Consider the following 15,050-nt stretch of genomic DNA (forward strand, 5'->3'; position numbering starts at 1 on the left):
CAAATCCTGTGCATGGAGTTACCCACTTTCACCAAACTGATAACCTCTGTATGTCTAAAGGCATCAAAATGTGGTACACCTCATTCTATAATGCAAATCTTAGTCAGCATTTAATGTAATGTTTTATAGAGCAAGACTCAGGCTACCTCTTAATAAACTAGTGTTAGAACTAATCTACACATTTCTAGCTGAATTATTCCTCATTGTATTTATCCTTATAAAGGATATGGTGAAGGAATGTGTGCTGCCTGGAGAGAAAAATTAATGGTAAAATTAGTAGTTAAATTTTTAGTTGCATATGGATTTCTTTTAGACTTCGTTCTACTAACGTTCCTATTAACTGCTACAGAAATCCATCATTACTATAGCTGCTGTCCTATGCCGTCTTTTCTCTGAACCACTAGTGCTACATGGCTTGTGACTTAGTTAATTTGTTTCTTTCCTTTTTGTTGTCCAGCTTCATTTAGCAGCCCTGGCTTCGTTAAAGGGAGACATCGTGGAGCTTAATAAGCGTCTACAACAAACAGAAAAGGAGCGTGACCTGTTGGAAAAGAAATTGGCAAAAGCACAGGTGGGCAACAGTAGTAGGACTATTTGAAGATGGTCCTTGGTTTTGTGTAGTCCATGTTCCTCAGAGAGAGAATAAAATACTCAACAATGTCACAAGTCAAAAGAATTTTAAGACTGTATGACACATAGTTGCCATGGATTATAACTTTTATGTGTCGAAGACATTCTTCTAAAGCAAAACCCCAAGAATTAATTAGATTAATTTTGGTTTGAAGTCAATATAAGCAACAAGTGCTTTGAAATATTGTAGAATATAAGAATTACAACATGCTGTCAGCGGATTGGGTAACTGGTTGCAGAGCCTTGCACTCCTGGGTCATATTTAAACACTGCACAAATTAACAGTGATCAAAAGTTATTGCTAATTTTCAGTGCTTTGCTGTTATGTAAGAAATTACTTATTATCTCAGTCTAGCTTCCAGTAAGGCAGTTGGAATTGTGGAAAATACAGCCAGTGGAAAGCCAAGGGGTTAAACAACAATAAAGTCAGAACTCTGATGCTTTCACAGGTCTTACAGAGAGGCAAATGCAAACATGGAAAATTGAACTATTGTTCTTAATATTTCTCTCTTCTATAAAAGGCCTTTGTTTTCAGATACTGTCATTGTATCAAATACCTTTTATAAGTAGTTAAAATTTCAAAACTAATTCAAAATACTTGGCTAGAGATAATCAAAGCAATTTGGCCTGTAAAGTATGGCACCTTATTTGTTGCTCAGAGAAGTTGTACAGTCTCCAACCTTGGAAGTACTCAAGGCACCTGGACCTGGTCTGGGGTTGGGTAGGGGACTGAGTGAGTAACTTGCAGGGGTCCATGTCAGCTGTGGCCATTCTGTGATTTTGCAGATTTAGAGTTTTCAATATTTGGTGCATTTTGATGAGACCTTTTATCTGTGTTACTTAAACTCAAGCCAAATGTAGAAGTCTCAATTTTCAGGCTCTTTCTTCAGTCCTCCCTTATTTTCACCTTTGCCTGAATTCCCTAATGGTTTTTTCAGCTGCCTTTTAAGGTCTGTGGTCTTGTAAGTGATACTGTTATTGCAGACCATCAATGTAACATCCAGAAATAAAAATCACTTTTGTGTTTTTATTCCTCTCAATATGTGAGCCAGAGCCACACTGGGAGGTAACATGGTTTATCAGCTATAATCCTGAGAGCCTTTTCTAATTTCTATGGCATTCTTGGGATAGAGTCCTCTTTCTGGCTTACAGTTTGATATGAGGCTGCATTTGGCAATCTTTAAACTCCCACATGGATTCACTGTATCCAAATGATCCACATCATGCTGCATGACTGCACTGACTTTGTTGTTATCTATAACTCTGGAGGGTCTGGTGCTAACCACAGGTTTTTGTTAGTGTTTTATTTTTTTTCTGGGTCTTTATTTAAAAATACATATATTATCTCTAAGCCAGTGAAGAGTGCCCTATAGGTGCTCCCATACAGTGGCGGATCTACATTGCTGGTGACTGGGATTAAGGATCAGTACTTAATCCAAATTAACGTGTACTCTGTTAGCACAAGATTGTTTGGTGTTTCCTTTGATGGGTTACCAATGATGCAAGCGTATATAGTGCTCAGTTTGTAATGCTGGGGGTTTTTACTTGATACTGAGCTGTGTGAGCACAAACATAGTGATTACTGCCATCTGACCTGTGAAGAGCACAAAACTGGAGTATCTGAAAGGCAGGGTGGTAGCTAGATTTCAGATAAACAATATGTATTTTTTAATGAACAGTTTCTAAAAAGGATTACTGATTTATCTGTTTTCAGTTAATTTTTTCTAAAGCCCTCAAGAGGATAGAATTTAGTGTGTATTAAATAAAACACAGATCTTTCTTACGGAATTTCAACCATTAAACAAACACAACTAATATATTGAGTGTGTTGGCAGTGTTTGAGTACTGAGACATACACTGGTGAAGCCACTGCACCTTGTCTTCTTTTTCTGACTGCATCACTTCCAAGTAGAGGTGCCATTTAACATAAGTTTTTGGACTTTTCTTCCCATTCCACAGAGATTCGTTCATTATTCTTTCCTCTACAGCCTCTGTCTAATGTGAATCAGAGGTTCAGGAGGCATAAATTAAATAGGAGGTGTTTGGGGTTCTGTATAACCATATTCAGATGCTAGTGGATCAGTATTAAATCTCTGTTCTGCGTCTGGAGACTGCACTTAAAAAGGCAGCACGTTTAATTTTAGGTGATGTAGCAAATGCTCTCTGGAACAAATAGCTCTTAAAATGCATCTTTGGTAATACCTCTCCCATCATTTCATGAGACGTGTGAGGCATTTGGAAGAAAGGATTAGTGATTAGCAGAGTGGAGATGATTTGGGGAACCACAGCTCAAGTAATAGATGACAAATGGTGAAGAAAGCTAGTTGGACAGCCTGGGCTTAAGATTTGGGATGTAATTGATTAGTGGTTGTTGTAGCATACTCACTTCCAAATCTGCAGCCTCTGGAGACCAGCTATAGCATTTCTCTACATGCTTTTATTTTTCAGTAACACAGCAGATCTCTGTGTTTTGTCAGCGTACAATTTGGCAGTAAAGTGATCTCTCGAATGAAATTTGCTGTAAAACACTGGTCAACCACAACTAATGTCTTCTTCCAGAAGTGTTTCTGTGATTATGAGAATTGTAGTGCTTTCTACTGGCTCTATGTGGCACAGCATCCTGGCTTTGATAAACAGTGGGAGTCTGAAGGGAGAGCATAAGAACTGCACATAGAGAATTGTCCTCCTTCGTACTCCACCACCTTTCCGCCAACATCTGTGAGCAGGAGGCCACATCGTGTTTTATAGTCCTCTATGGTCCTATCCTCCATGGATTTATATAATCTTCTTTCTAATCCGTCAACATTCTTGGCATTTCCGATATTCTGTGACATTGAATGCTGCAGTTTTGTGATTGAGCATGGGATTTAATAACATGCTGAATGTTTCAGCAAATACAGCAAGAAGAGATCATTCACGTACTATATTTTTCCTATAATTTCATCTCCTTTCACAAGATTGTCCTGCTCTCTCATTCTTTGTGCTTAGTCATTGTTATTTTGGATTTTTATAATAGCTCTAGACAAAGAATATGCTGTATTGTTCTTAATCCTGTGTCACAGTAGTAAGTCTCATTACTGCAGTAATAATTCTTTGCCATCCTCTTGATCATTCAGAATATAGGGAGCAACAGCAGAGTTTAAGAGACGAGTAAAACCAACGCTCTGTAGACATACAAGAACAGAAGCAACACTCTCTGTAGACATGTAAGAACATGTGAACTTCACAGGAAGGCTTCAGTTTCTCATTTAACAGAGAAACTTGAAGTAGAAATGTGTGGTGTTCAGATGAACGTTGAAATTACTTGTTCTGCTGTGTGATGTCTCTGTCTGACATGGATTAATTCTGTGTGCTTATATACATCTTCCACATTAAGTATAGAACGTACCACAGAACAATTAATTCTGACCATGCATGCTTTTGTGATTGAGAATTTAGCACAATAGACTTGTTTTTATACTTAAATTTAGATTAATGGATTGCCATTTTTAAATCTGCCACTCCCCTCAAATTAAAACACTGTATTAGTTGAGCAAAGGTTTTTAGCTTCTGTAATCCTGTTAGACAGGTTTATGACTGCGGCTTGTTCAGGTGATGACTTGTGTTCTTCGTGAGTAACACCACAGTCAGTGTTTGTCTCTGCAGGACCTGAGGCACTGGGGCATCTCTTAATGAGCACTGCTGCCAGTAGGTCTTTTTTTTTTGTGCTCTGATTGAACACTTCAAATTTAATATAAAGGTTAAAATAATTTAACACATTGTTAGTGTTTCTTTCGCTAGGAATTTGTGTACATTAACAGGCAATAGAATCATCTGTTCAGACAATAAGCTTGAATTAAAATGTTTTCTCTTATCCTCCTTCTCCCTCATACACTTCTTGCTCTTATTGTTGTTTCCCAGCATCAAGGGATCAGACAGTGGTGTTTCGAACCATTGTTAATTTATATTGTAAATGAAATAACCTTTTTAATCTGTACCAAAAACCAGCCAAGAGTTCTCAGCTTAGAGTGAGAACTGTGCTGGAAACTTCTCTCCTGACCCCAACAATTAATTGCTCATCTTTTGCAGCCTCTCAGTAGGTTATCCCTGTGTTTGCTTTCTCATAGAATTAGACCTCTTAAGGGTTTTGAGGCTGAAGCTCTGAAGTATGAGGCTGAAAGAGAGATGAGGAAAAGGGTATAAGGTATTTATTGTGTGACTGACATGCAAATAAATTGTAAGAGCTGAGTGTGTACACCTTGGAAGGAAGTAGGGATTGGTGGTAGATCGCTGTTCTGAGACTCAAAGCATAAAGAAACTGAGGAGGATGGTGAACAGTCACAGTATCCCAGAGAAAAACTTCAGCAGTGGGTAGGAAAACATGCATTTGTTTCTATTCCTTTTTAAATTTTCAGATAAATGTTCTATAATAAAGAGCAATCCTGAATAACCAGAAGAATTTTCCATTGCTGCATTTTCGGATTCATATTGAATCATGCTTCCATTGCTTGGATGCTTTTGCCATTTTCACTTGAGGCTTGTCATGGATAACCAGAATGTAGGAGATGTAATACTGTTCCCCTCCTCCAAGAGAGAGCAGTCCTTAGCATCATGCCCTTTCTTTCACAGAGGTTTCCTTTTGGCCTTTTCCAGTTGCTTTTACCTAAGATAATTCAAGAGCTCTTTTAAAAAATCAAATGTGAAGCTGTTGTCTTATATTGCCAGACTGCTGGTTGTTCACAAAGTACATCTGTCACTGAATGATGTTATCCTGAAAAATGATGACTGAGAAATGGCTGGAGAAAACAGAAATTAAGTCGTAATGTGGCTGAGATCCATTAGCAAAAGACCATATATCTTCAGTCAAGATAAACAAATTCTGCTTTTCAGTGGATAGCTTAGAAAGACAAAAATCGTTGTGATAGAGGTTTTATTTATTGTCTGGAAACAATTACTATACACTCTATCTGAAACATCCCTTTGGTTTAAAAAACCCACCAGTGCACATAACAGATTGATCTGGATAATGCTGAGGTAGCGTTTGTGGGCATATATGTGTATCAGAGGAAATTTAGGTTTAGAAAGGCTGAAGAAGCAACTCTTTATTGCCCCTAAATCTGCTCTAGAGCTTTTGTGAAGCATTTTCTCTGTGTTATTTCTGCACTTTGAAAGCTATGGTAGTTCTTCAGAAAGATAAAGATGTGGAAATGTGAGAAATAAGTTGTGGAATGATCCTATAACAAAGAGTCATTGTAATATACATGTACAGCCGTATCAGTTGCCAACATGAAGTCTTACAAGTGCGGTGAACATTATCAGTCTTCTGAAATGTGTCCGTTTGCTCTCCTCTGCAGTGTGATGATATGATCTGTTTTTCTTAGTGTAGGTGAAAGTGGTTTTTACTACAGCAGATGGTAGAAACTATTTTGTTGTAGTCTGTGGAAGAGTACTCTGATGTCTGGGCTACTTCTCAGTGTGCATATTCATGGAAGTTAAAAACTGTGGAATAAATTGTATTTAAAGTTCAAAATAAAAATGTTATTGAAGCTCAATGTAAATTTTAGTTTTCAAGCAGTCTTTTATGTAGATGATGTTCTCAAGCTGTGAATGGAAGCGGCCAAAAATATGGGAGCAAATTATGAAAATTCTGGCACATCTACTACTTTGGGTATATTATTATTATTTGTGGCAAAGGGTTTAGGGAGTTAGCTTGTATTAGAGTGTTTACTTGATTTGAAAAAAAGGGGTTGATTCAGGAATTTTGGAGGACCTCCAACATTACCATCAATTTTGGCCCTTAGAAATGCTAGGAATCTACATTGCATGTCATCATTTAAGGAATGTGGGTTTTATACTCTTAAATGGCTTGTGAATTTTCTTTTTTTGACAGCATAGTACTCAGCATTGTGTGATTGCAAGGAGGCTTGACTGAAGGGGGTCAGAAGCAAAATGTTAGAAGCCTTTCTCTTGCCAGCCACTGCCAAGCAAACTTCAATCAGCATGCACTGCTGGTTTGTAATTGCAGTGGTTTGTAATGGTTTGCTGTAATTGAAATAGACTGTTTGCTGGCCTGAAGAGTAAGCCAGGGAGACTACATTTAAAAATCTGTGGGAAGGAAAAAGGATTTTGTGACATGTATAAATAACAAGCAGTCATGTAGCTCTGTAATTGTTCAAATCATAAGATTTTTTGGAGAGTATGAACATAATAAAAATAAGCTGTATTATCTCTAAGGGTTAGTAAAAGTGGTAACTTACACTAGAGAAGAAGTTACAACCTCAAACTGTGATTACTTTATAATAGTGTGGTTTCTGCTATAGGATTTGTTCTAATTCAGACCACATTGGGAAGATCCTAGGATTCAAAGATTGTATATTTATAGCTATTTTGAGATGCAACTGGTGGGTTTTTTTCAAGCAGCAACAGCAACTTCTGCTCTTTAGGAAGACAGACAAAATAATAAAAGTACACTGCATAGTCTGTCAGTTCCTCAACTATGTAACTATCTACCTTTGTGTACCTGTCGGTGTTTTGCATCTGTCCTTTTCTCTTGCTAAGGCATTGTTGGTTTGGTGAGTAAGAAGATGATAGTGCTGCACACTTGTGCCTCGTGCCAGATCCCCCTGTTGTTGTCCATAATGCCCTTTCTGTTTTCTTCCTTCTCTGCTTCAGTGTGAGCAGTCCCACTTGATGAGAGAGCATGAAGATGTGCAGGAGCGAACAACGCTGCGCTACGAGGAGCGGATCACGGAGCTGCACAGCATCATTGCGGAGCTCAACAAGAAAATCAATCGACTGCAGGGAGCAACAATAAGGTACAGCAGCTTCCTGGAAATTCTGGGCCAGGGCGAGACTGGTGCAAGACATGGTGTGAATTATACTCTAAATGTAATACGATGACGACTTTAAGGCTTGTCATGACAGGTACTAAATAGCTGCCCTTAATTAAGGTGTGTGCTCTGCAGCGTATCATCCCAAGCACCCGAGAAGTGCTACGTTCTCTCTGGCAAAGCTACACTTTGCAAAACCTGACAAGCACTGCAAAACATGCACTGTGACATCTAAATATTCTCTTTTGTAATGTGCCAGGGTGCCATGTAAGTGACAGCAGTGGTGTGTAAAGGAAGGTGAAGACACCCGACCTGAACCTCTGCTTTTAACTTTATTTTGTGGCCTCCAGTAGATCACCTAAATGAAATCATTTGTGGGAGAGATATAGCTCAAATAGATGTCAATAGGTTTTGCCTCTTCTTGTGCTGACTTTTTTGACAAAACACAATGGTACAAATGATGTTGTTGCCTGTTTCTGGAGCAGCAAAGTTTGGGATATTACACCAGGTTGTAACTGTGTTAAAACAGACTTTACATTTGACTCCACGGAAACATTTTTCCTCACTTGTTTTTTTTACATATTATTTTCAATGTAGAAAACTTGGACTAGAATGCAGAAGGAATTTCTTAAAAGTTTATCTAGTGAGGATGCAACTATATGCCAGAATCAGTGGATTTTCTAGACAATATCAAGATAGATTTGATGCATTTGTGGGTAATGTTAATATGGTGCGCTAGCCATGTAGCCAATTTTCGGTTTTCCTTTATCTGTTAGCTGCACTTTTTTTGGTAATTGCTTCATTTCTTCTTCCTTGTAAATATTTCTGCTAGCACAAGGCAATGTTGTTGCTACTACTCACTTAATCTTTCATGAAAATATTAGTATGCAAAAAGAAGACTGGTGTACCATAAATAAGAGGGAATATCATCACATATATTTATCACTACTAAAGGAGTGTTAGAATCACATGTTCATGTTATTTAAGAACATAAATATTGTTGCCTATGAGATGATCATAACCATGGTCGTGGTGAGATTTTTCAGGTATTTTCTCTGCTGGTAGTACTTCTCTGAAAAAAATCCCAATGACTCCCTTGTTCATTTATGCTTGACACCTCTGCAGACAAACTTTTCATTTGTCTTTTGAAAAGACCAGTTGAAAAGCAAAATCTGAGAAAGCATGAGAGCTGCACTGATTGTTTTTTTTCCTTGAGTGACAGAAAAGCTCTATGACATTTAAGAAAAATATTGCACAGAATTCATAAAAATGGTGTGTTTGGAGTCCTCGTGGCAAAGCAAATGCCAAGTGGTGTTCAATTACAAAATACTGGAATCAGGTGGATGCTCTGAATGTTTAACCATGTCCATAAATGAGTCAGCTGCAAGATGCACAGGAAGGTGAGGTGTGAAAACCAAGCCTGATGAGATGTACATGTTGCTTCTCATGAAAAATGCAATTTTTCTGTCCTTTTGGGGGGGTTCTGGCCTTTAAAGGCATTAGAAAAATACTTCTGCAACAGGTGCCACACCACTGTCATGCCCCTCCAGTTTAATTCAGTCATATGAGAGCTTGTTTTGCTCAGACAGCTGGAATGTCTCATCTGGTTTTATTTGTTTTGGTTTTATTAATAAAAACAAAACCTGTTTGTTAAGTTAGTGGCTCTTTTTATTTCCTTCAATGATGGAAATAGCTTGTTTTCTTTGGCAGGCCAATAATTTGGTGTTTGGGGAACAGAGAAGTAATATCCATCCTAAAAATGGCAGCTGAAGGGATTCCACGGGGTTTGTAAAGCCAAGTGAAAGAAGGAAAACTGATGTACCACTTTCTGTGAATCCAGTCTGAGATCCACGTGTCATTCTTGAGAAGCTGTCTGTGCATCCCACAGAGCAAGGCCGGTGCAGTTGCTGTCCTTGCTGGAACAGCTGTGACTCACAGCACTCCACCTTTGGCTCTGGGGACTGTTGATGCCGGGAGCTCGAACAGAACAGTCCTAAGAGAAAGTGTTCTGGGAGCATGGCCCTGCTGGAGCCTCAGCAATTATACTTTCCTCTAAAACAGAAGGATTTTAATTTTGATTTGTCTCTTTGAAACCTGCAGGTAGTACTGAGCAGAGGCTTTACTTGTCACAAAATTTGGGCTGTCTTTCTGGAAGCAGAGTTTACATTAATTGCATAACAGATGAATGTTTCCCCAGTGCTGATACAGCAACTCTTGAGTTTTTTCACATATTGATTTTAGATTGTAAAAATAAATTAACATGTAGCTTCATGTACCTCTACTCTATTGATGCCTTTTCCTGGTCTTAAAATCAAGAGTCAAACACAGGTAGAAGGGAAAAAGGGATTTTACCTTGGTATTTATTATAAGGACCCTTAGGTGCACACGTCCAGGTCAAATGCACCTCAATGCCCACCGCAATGCCTACCACACAAAAGATCTGGAATAACATTATAGGTTTTACTAATTAGCAGATCTATCAAAGATTCCCCAATGAGAGGCTCAAATGAGCTCCCCCCCCCCAAGGAACCTTCCCCTGGATAGTTCTATCTCAGTTTACAAAATGTGTTCTGGAGAGGACCTTGGGGTCTGGGGCACACTGATCTCTAGCTACGAAGCTTCTAAAGTGTTCAGTCTCCTAGCTGAACAAACAAGTCCAAGAATGTAGGCAAAAAGCACTGAGAATACAGAAGTTGGAAAAAAGGTATAAAAGGGGTATAAAAGAAAAGGTAAAAAATCATCATGGCATCACTATGACATTCTTTATAGTTCTTAAACCCAAAAATATTTTGGAAACAATTAGAAGAAACCAGTTATTTCATGGAAGGTATTTGATTATCCTCTTTAAATTGTATTATCTTTGTGTGAATGTGAACAGTACCCTCAGAAAGTAGGACAGAAAGTAAGCAGATACCGTGTTTAAATCTAAATAAGATGTTGCAACAGTTTTAGGAGGAGTGTTGGCAGGCTGTATAAGTTGGTTAATATTCTCCATTCTGAGAACTTTTGTCTCTGGTTTTTGGTATGTTGGGGGTTTTCTGCCTTTGCAGTGTCAGCATTTAGAAGTGTAATGTGGCTTAGTAATGCCAGCTCTAGAATCATGGCATGGTTTGGGTTGGAAGGTACTTTAAAGACCATCTAGTTCCAGCCCCCTGCCATGGGGAGGGACACTTTCCGCAAGACCAGGTGGCTCAGGGCCCTGTCCAGCTTGGCCTTGGATGCTTCCAGGAATGGGGCAGCCACAGCTTTTTTGGGAAAGGAGAGAACTTAAGTCACATGTCAGTGTATGTGTCTCTTCCCAGGTGTGTCTGATATGCTGATCCCAGTAGCAGTAGTGTTACAGGAATATTTTTAGAAGTTTACTGGATTTTTCTAGGTTTGCTAGCCATTTCTTGGGTACAACAAGTTTTCCATGTGTGTGGCCCCATGAATTTAGCTGCAGCTCTTGCATTACATACTTCCAGCATTCCCAGAGGAAAATTACTTCACCATGCTTGGGGGTAGCAAGCCAGCATTCATCTGCAATTGTCTCATCTCCCTACTGCTGGTGCACTGGATAGCCCAGCTGGTTTGGAAGCACCTCAAAAAAAAAAAAAAAAAGGTGAAAAAAGTGAGTTCCAATACTCAAATACTCACGTGCAAGTATATGAGCCTCTGTGTTGCCAAGGTTCTCTGTCCTTTGACAAGGTGCATGCCTACTGCAATTTTCTCTCAAAGTGTGTACAACTTAGAAGATAGGAAAACCAATCAAATGGATCTTCCCAGTCAGAGTTATATTGTAAATACTTGGACATAAAGGGTATACCCAGTAACTCTGAAGCACGAAAAGCATTTAGAAATTATACAGTAGGGTACTAAAATGTAATTATGTCTACATTTAGGGTGAATATTTCTGTCTTCAGAAGTTTTTAGTATTGCCTTAGATTCATTCAAACTTGACTCTTTTTTTCTTAATCATTTCTTTGGCTGTCAAAATCAACTGTAACTTCAGCATGTGACTGACAGTTTTTCTTAGATGTCAGATTGAGGTTCAAGAAAAAGAAAAGAGAGATGTCTAATTGCTTTTAGCTCTAAACCAGTGGCTGTTTGGGTACATCTCTGCAATTCTAAAAATAGTGTGCAGCTATAACAATACCAGACAGAAATATACTCTGTTCAGTGTTGGTGCCTGCTAAGGATTACTTGAAACAGTTGTCAAGAAGCTTATAACCCATTACTGTAAAATTATTTGTTCAGACAATACATTTAGGAAGTGTTGGAAGTTAATGGAGAAGAGGGGTAGTGAAGAGACATCACAAGAAATAACACATGGCACTTACAGTCACTTTTAAACAGTGACTTGGAGGTCTAATTCTAGCTTCTAAATATGGGCTAGGTGGAAGTAAGCACATACTGGATTCAGTTCAAGTGGCAATGTGGGTGTGGTAATGTTGGTTCAGCACACAGTGCCCAGCTTCACTTGCCCTCAGTGATTAATTTCCATGCTGTCTCAAGCGTGTCACTATTTGTTCACAATGAACTAGTTCAGAGGGACCTCAAGTGTTTGTACACAGAGTGCAGTCAATCTTGGTGCACACACACCTGTAGTATTTTCTGTTTGACAGTCTTAGAGGGTTTTATAGTTATTTAAGTAAAATGATGAAAAACTGCTGGCACCTGGAGTACAAAGCTACTGACTGTTTGCGGCCATGAACAGAACGCACACCTTGCCAATGTTCTGTGGTGTGAAAGGATGCTGAAAAATGTGCCATTTTGCTCAGTGTTTTAACAAGTTTTTCTCAGTGTCTGTGCAGCACTCTGATCCTTGGTTGCACCTGGTCATGAAGAAAGATATTAGTGCAGAAGTACCTGAAAACCACGGGTTTTTTCCTCCAATATTTATCCCATGCCCTCTGTGTCTAGAATGGCTTGATCTGGTTTTAACTGCCCCCAAGTCACCATGACATTCCAGCAAGTGGGATCATCAGGGCCCATAACAAAACAGAAGCCTGCTTTTTACAACCAGGCGGTCACTGATGGCAGCAATAAGGAAGTTGCAGTGCCTTCACCTTCTGGGTGGTGTGGCAGGAGTCCAGTGGCTGATCATTGTCAGCTGTCGTGCACCTTGCATTTCCAGTGCCACTGGAGGACTCTTCCTTCTGTTTTGGGGAAAGGAAAATCTCAAGCAATCTTTTGTTACTGCCAGCATCAGTTTTAAAGGCAGAATTTATATTTGTGATGTATCACTGCCCTTGAATTCCCCCTTATTCTTGCCCTCAGTCTGTGCCCAGTTGGGCTGGTGGTGGACCTGGCTGCCATTTTATCAGAAGTGGGTTTCTGATCTTTCTGGACAGATTTTAAAAGCATTAATTCATTTGGAAATTGACTTCTGGCTTGAGTCATCAGAAGGGTGTGAGTCCTGCTACATGACATACTTTTCAACTGCCTCAAGATAGTGAGGGGCACTTAAACTGAGAAACCCAGAACAAGTGCCAGCTAGATGAGGCTGTGTTGTATTTGGAACAGAAAAATCCATGCAAGAAGAGCCCAAAGAAGAGTGATGAGAAATCATTATTGTGTGTGCTGTTGCTTTAGGGCCAATAGAGCTTCTTATCCATTTGTGGAGGTAATTCAGGTTTTAAAAATGTAGGACTAATTGTTTCATAAATGAAAAAAATCAGTTACCTTCAGATGAAAAACTACTACTGTTTGAGTGCTTGGTAATTGTTTTTGTTTAAAGCTAATTACTAGTGGCTTTTTTGGTGGCTAATAACAAACTGGTTCATGGAACATTAGCTGACGTTTATGTGTCTTCCTTACGCTGTTTAAACTCCTGCTATTCATTATTCCGTTCTAACACTGTCTTAAACAGGTATTGCATGGTACCTCAAAGACCTTTCTTTGATGTAAATCTCAGTGTTAAGCAGCTGGCCTGCATTTTGTTTAGTAATAGTGGTCACTAAGTGCTTCTGCTAAGGTGACATTTTCTTTGCACTGAAGCAAATGTGAGGGCTAGAAGAGCATGGTAGAAATAATGTCTTGGTACCTTGGGAAACCCTGCTTGGCAAGCAAGCTGGAAGTCCTTTTTTGAGTTTTATTGAGGTTTCTAAGTTGTCACCTCTGCAGCTCTGAAAGCAGACTTTAATTCTGTCATTGATACCTGTATGTATGGGCCACTTTGTCTGCTATTTTCCCTGACAAATTGAGACACACCTCCAGGCTGAATCCTGCAAGAAGCTCTCGTCACTGTGTTGCACACACACAGCAGACCTAACATTACAGATTACCCTCCCAGATGCAGATCCCCAGATAGGTCTTTGCTGTTTCTCATTTTTTCCAAAGCCAGACAGTTCCATTCTCACACTTTTCTGCTGAATCTGCAGCAAAATTAATCTCTGCATGTGATCTAGTGAGCAACAAAATGATGGCTGTTTGTTTTCTATCAGAGGGGCCCTGCGCCTGGATAAACTGCTGTTTTTCCAGTGTTTAAAATAGATACTTTAATGTTAAGACAGTCACTACAAAAGTAAAAAAAAAAATTTGAGTCAAATCAGCAAATGGATCAAAAGAAAAGTGTTTACAAATGTTCTAAAGCAAAGCTATTATTCATTTACTTATCTTCTTTCCCAGTGCTTTGAACTCTTTGTGTGGAGACAGAAGGGAAAAGCCCTAATTTTTAAGCTCATTAGCTTTAGCTAAAGTATTCTGTGTCCTCAGTTATTTTAGTTGAACCAGCCTGACAAATAAATTAAAACCTAGGTAACTGAGGCTTTTTCTTTTCCACTAACTTCAGCAGTTCAGTGCAATACTTGCTTATCTGTTCCTCTCTCTTTTGGGAGGAGAAATTAAAAAACCTACCAGTCTCCAAGAACATTGTGATTTACATGTGCAGGTACAAGCATGTGCATGCTTGCTTTGCACATGAGACGGTGACATCCTTGAACTGAGAAACAGACCAAAACCAGTTACTTCTAATCAGCACTTTGGGATCAAAGCCACTTGTGCTGATTTGTGTGAATTACCAGCTGGGGAGTCACTGCAGAGCAATGAATGTCCTTGCACACATCCTTGCTAACACTCAGTTCCACCCATTGCTTCCTTCTTCAGTGGCCAGGAGAAATAATGAAGTTGGGAATAAAGAAATGGAAACCAGGCACTGGCAGCTGCAAGTGGGTGTTATGGACATGGCACAGTTGCTTTGCAATGAAGGGTGTAAAGTCATCTCTACTGACTGGACAAAACACTTGTGTGAATTGGATCCTGTTGCTCAGCTTAAGGAGTCTGAAATGCGTGTCATGAAGATGCACATTTCCTCAGAGGATTTAATTTCTGCCTTTGCTCTCTCTGCCAGGGAGGAGGATGAGTACTCAGAGCTGCGGTCGGAGCTGAGCCAAAGCCAGCAGGAGGTGAATGAAGATTCACGCAGCATGGACCAGAACTCTGTCTCAGTGCCAGAGAATCAGTCCACCATGGTCACTGCAGACGTGGGTGAGTTGTGTTCTCAGCAGAATTGATGCCTTTCCACAGCAAAAAGGTATCATAGCTTTTGAAATGAAAATCTGAGCATTTGGTGAGGAAATGAATTAATGTAGGCTTAATTTAATTACATTAATGTAATTAAGTGAATTAATC

The 15,050-nt window shown here is 39.3% G+C and overlaps 1 protein-coding gene across 1 annotated transcript in view; it reads left to right on the top strand.

Moving 5' to 3' along the window:
* Positions 1-15,050, top strand: part of MCC (MCC regulator of WNT signaling pathway) — a 187,522-nt gene that overhangs the window by 119,843 nt on the left and 52,629 nt on the right. Inside the window, 3 exon segments of the mRNA XM_048292897.1 lie at positions 458-571; positions 7,282-7,424; positions 14,770-14,906. Of these exon segments, the coding sequence (XP_048148854.1) occupies positions 458-571; positions 7,282-7,424; positions 14,770-14,906 (394 nt within the window).

This window comes from Corvus hawaiiensis, chromosome Z (assembly GCF_020740725.1).
Source record: "Corvus hawaiiensis isolate bCorHaw1 chromosome Z, bCorHaw1.pri.cur, whole genome shotgun sequence".
Taxonomy (NCBI): domain Eukaryota; kingdom Metazoa; phylum Chordata; class Aves; order Passeriformes; family Corvidae; genus Corvus; species Corvus hawaiiensis.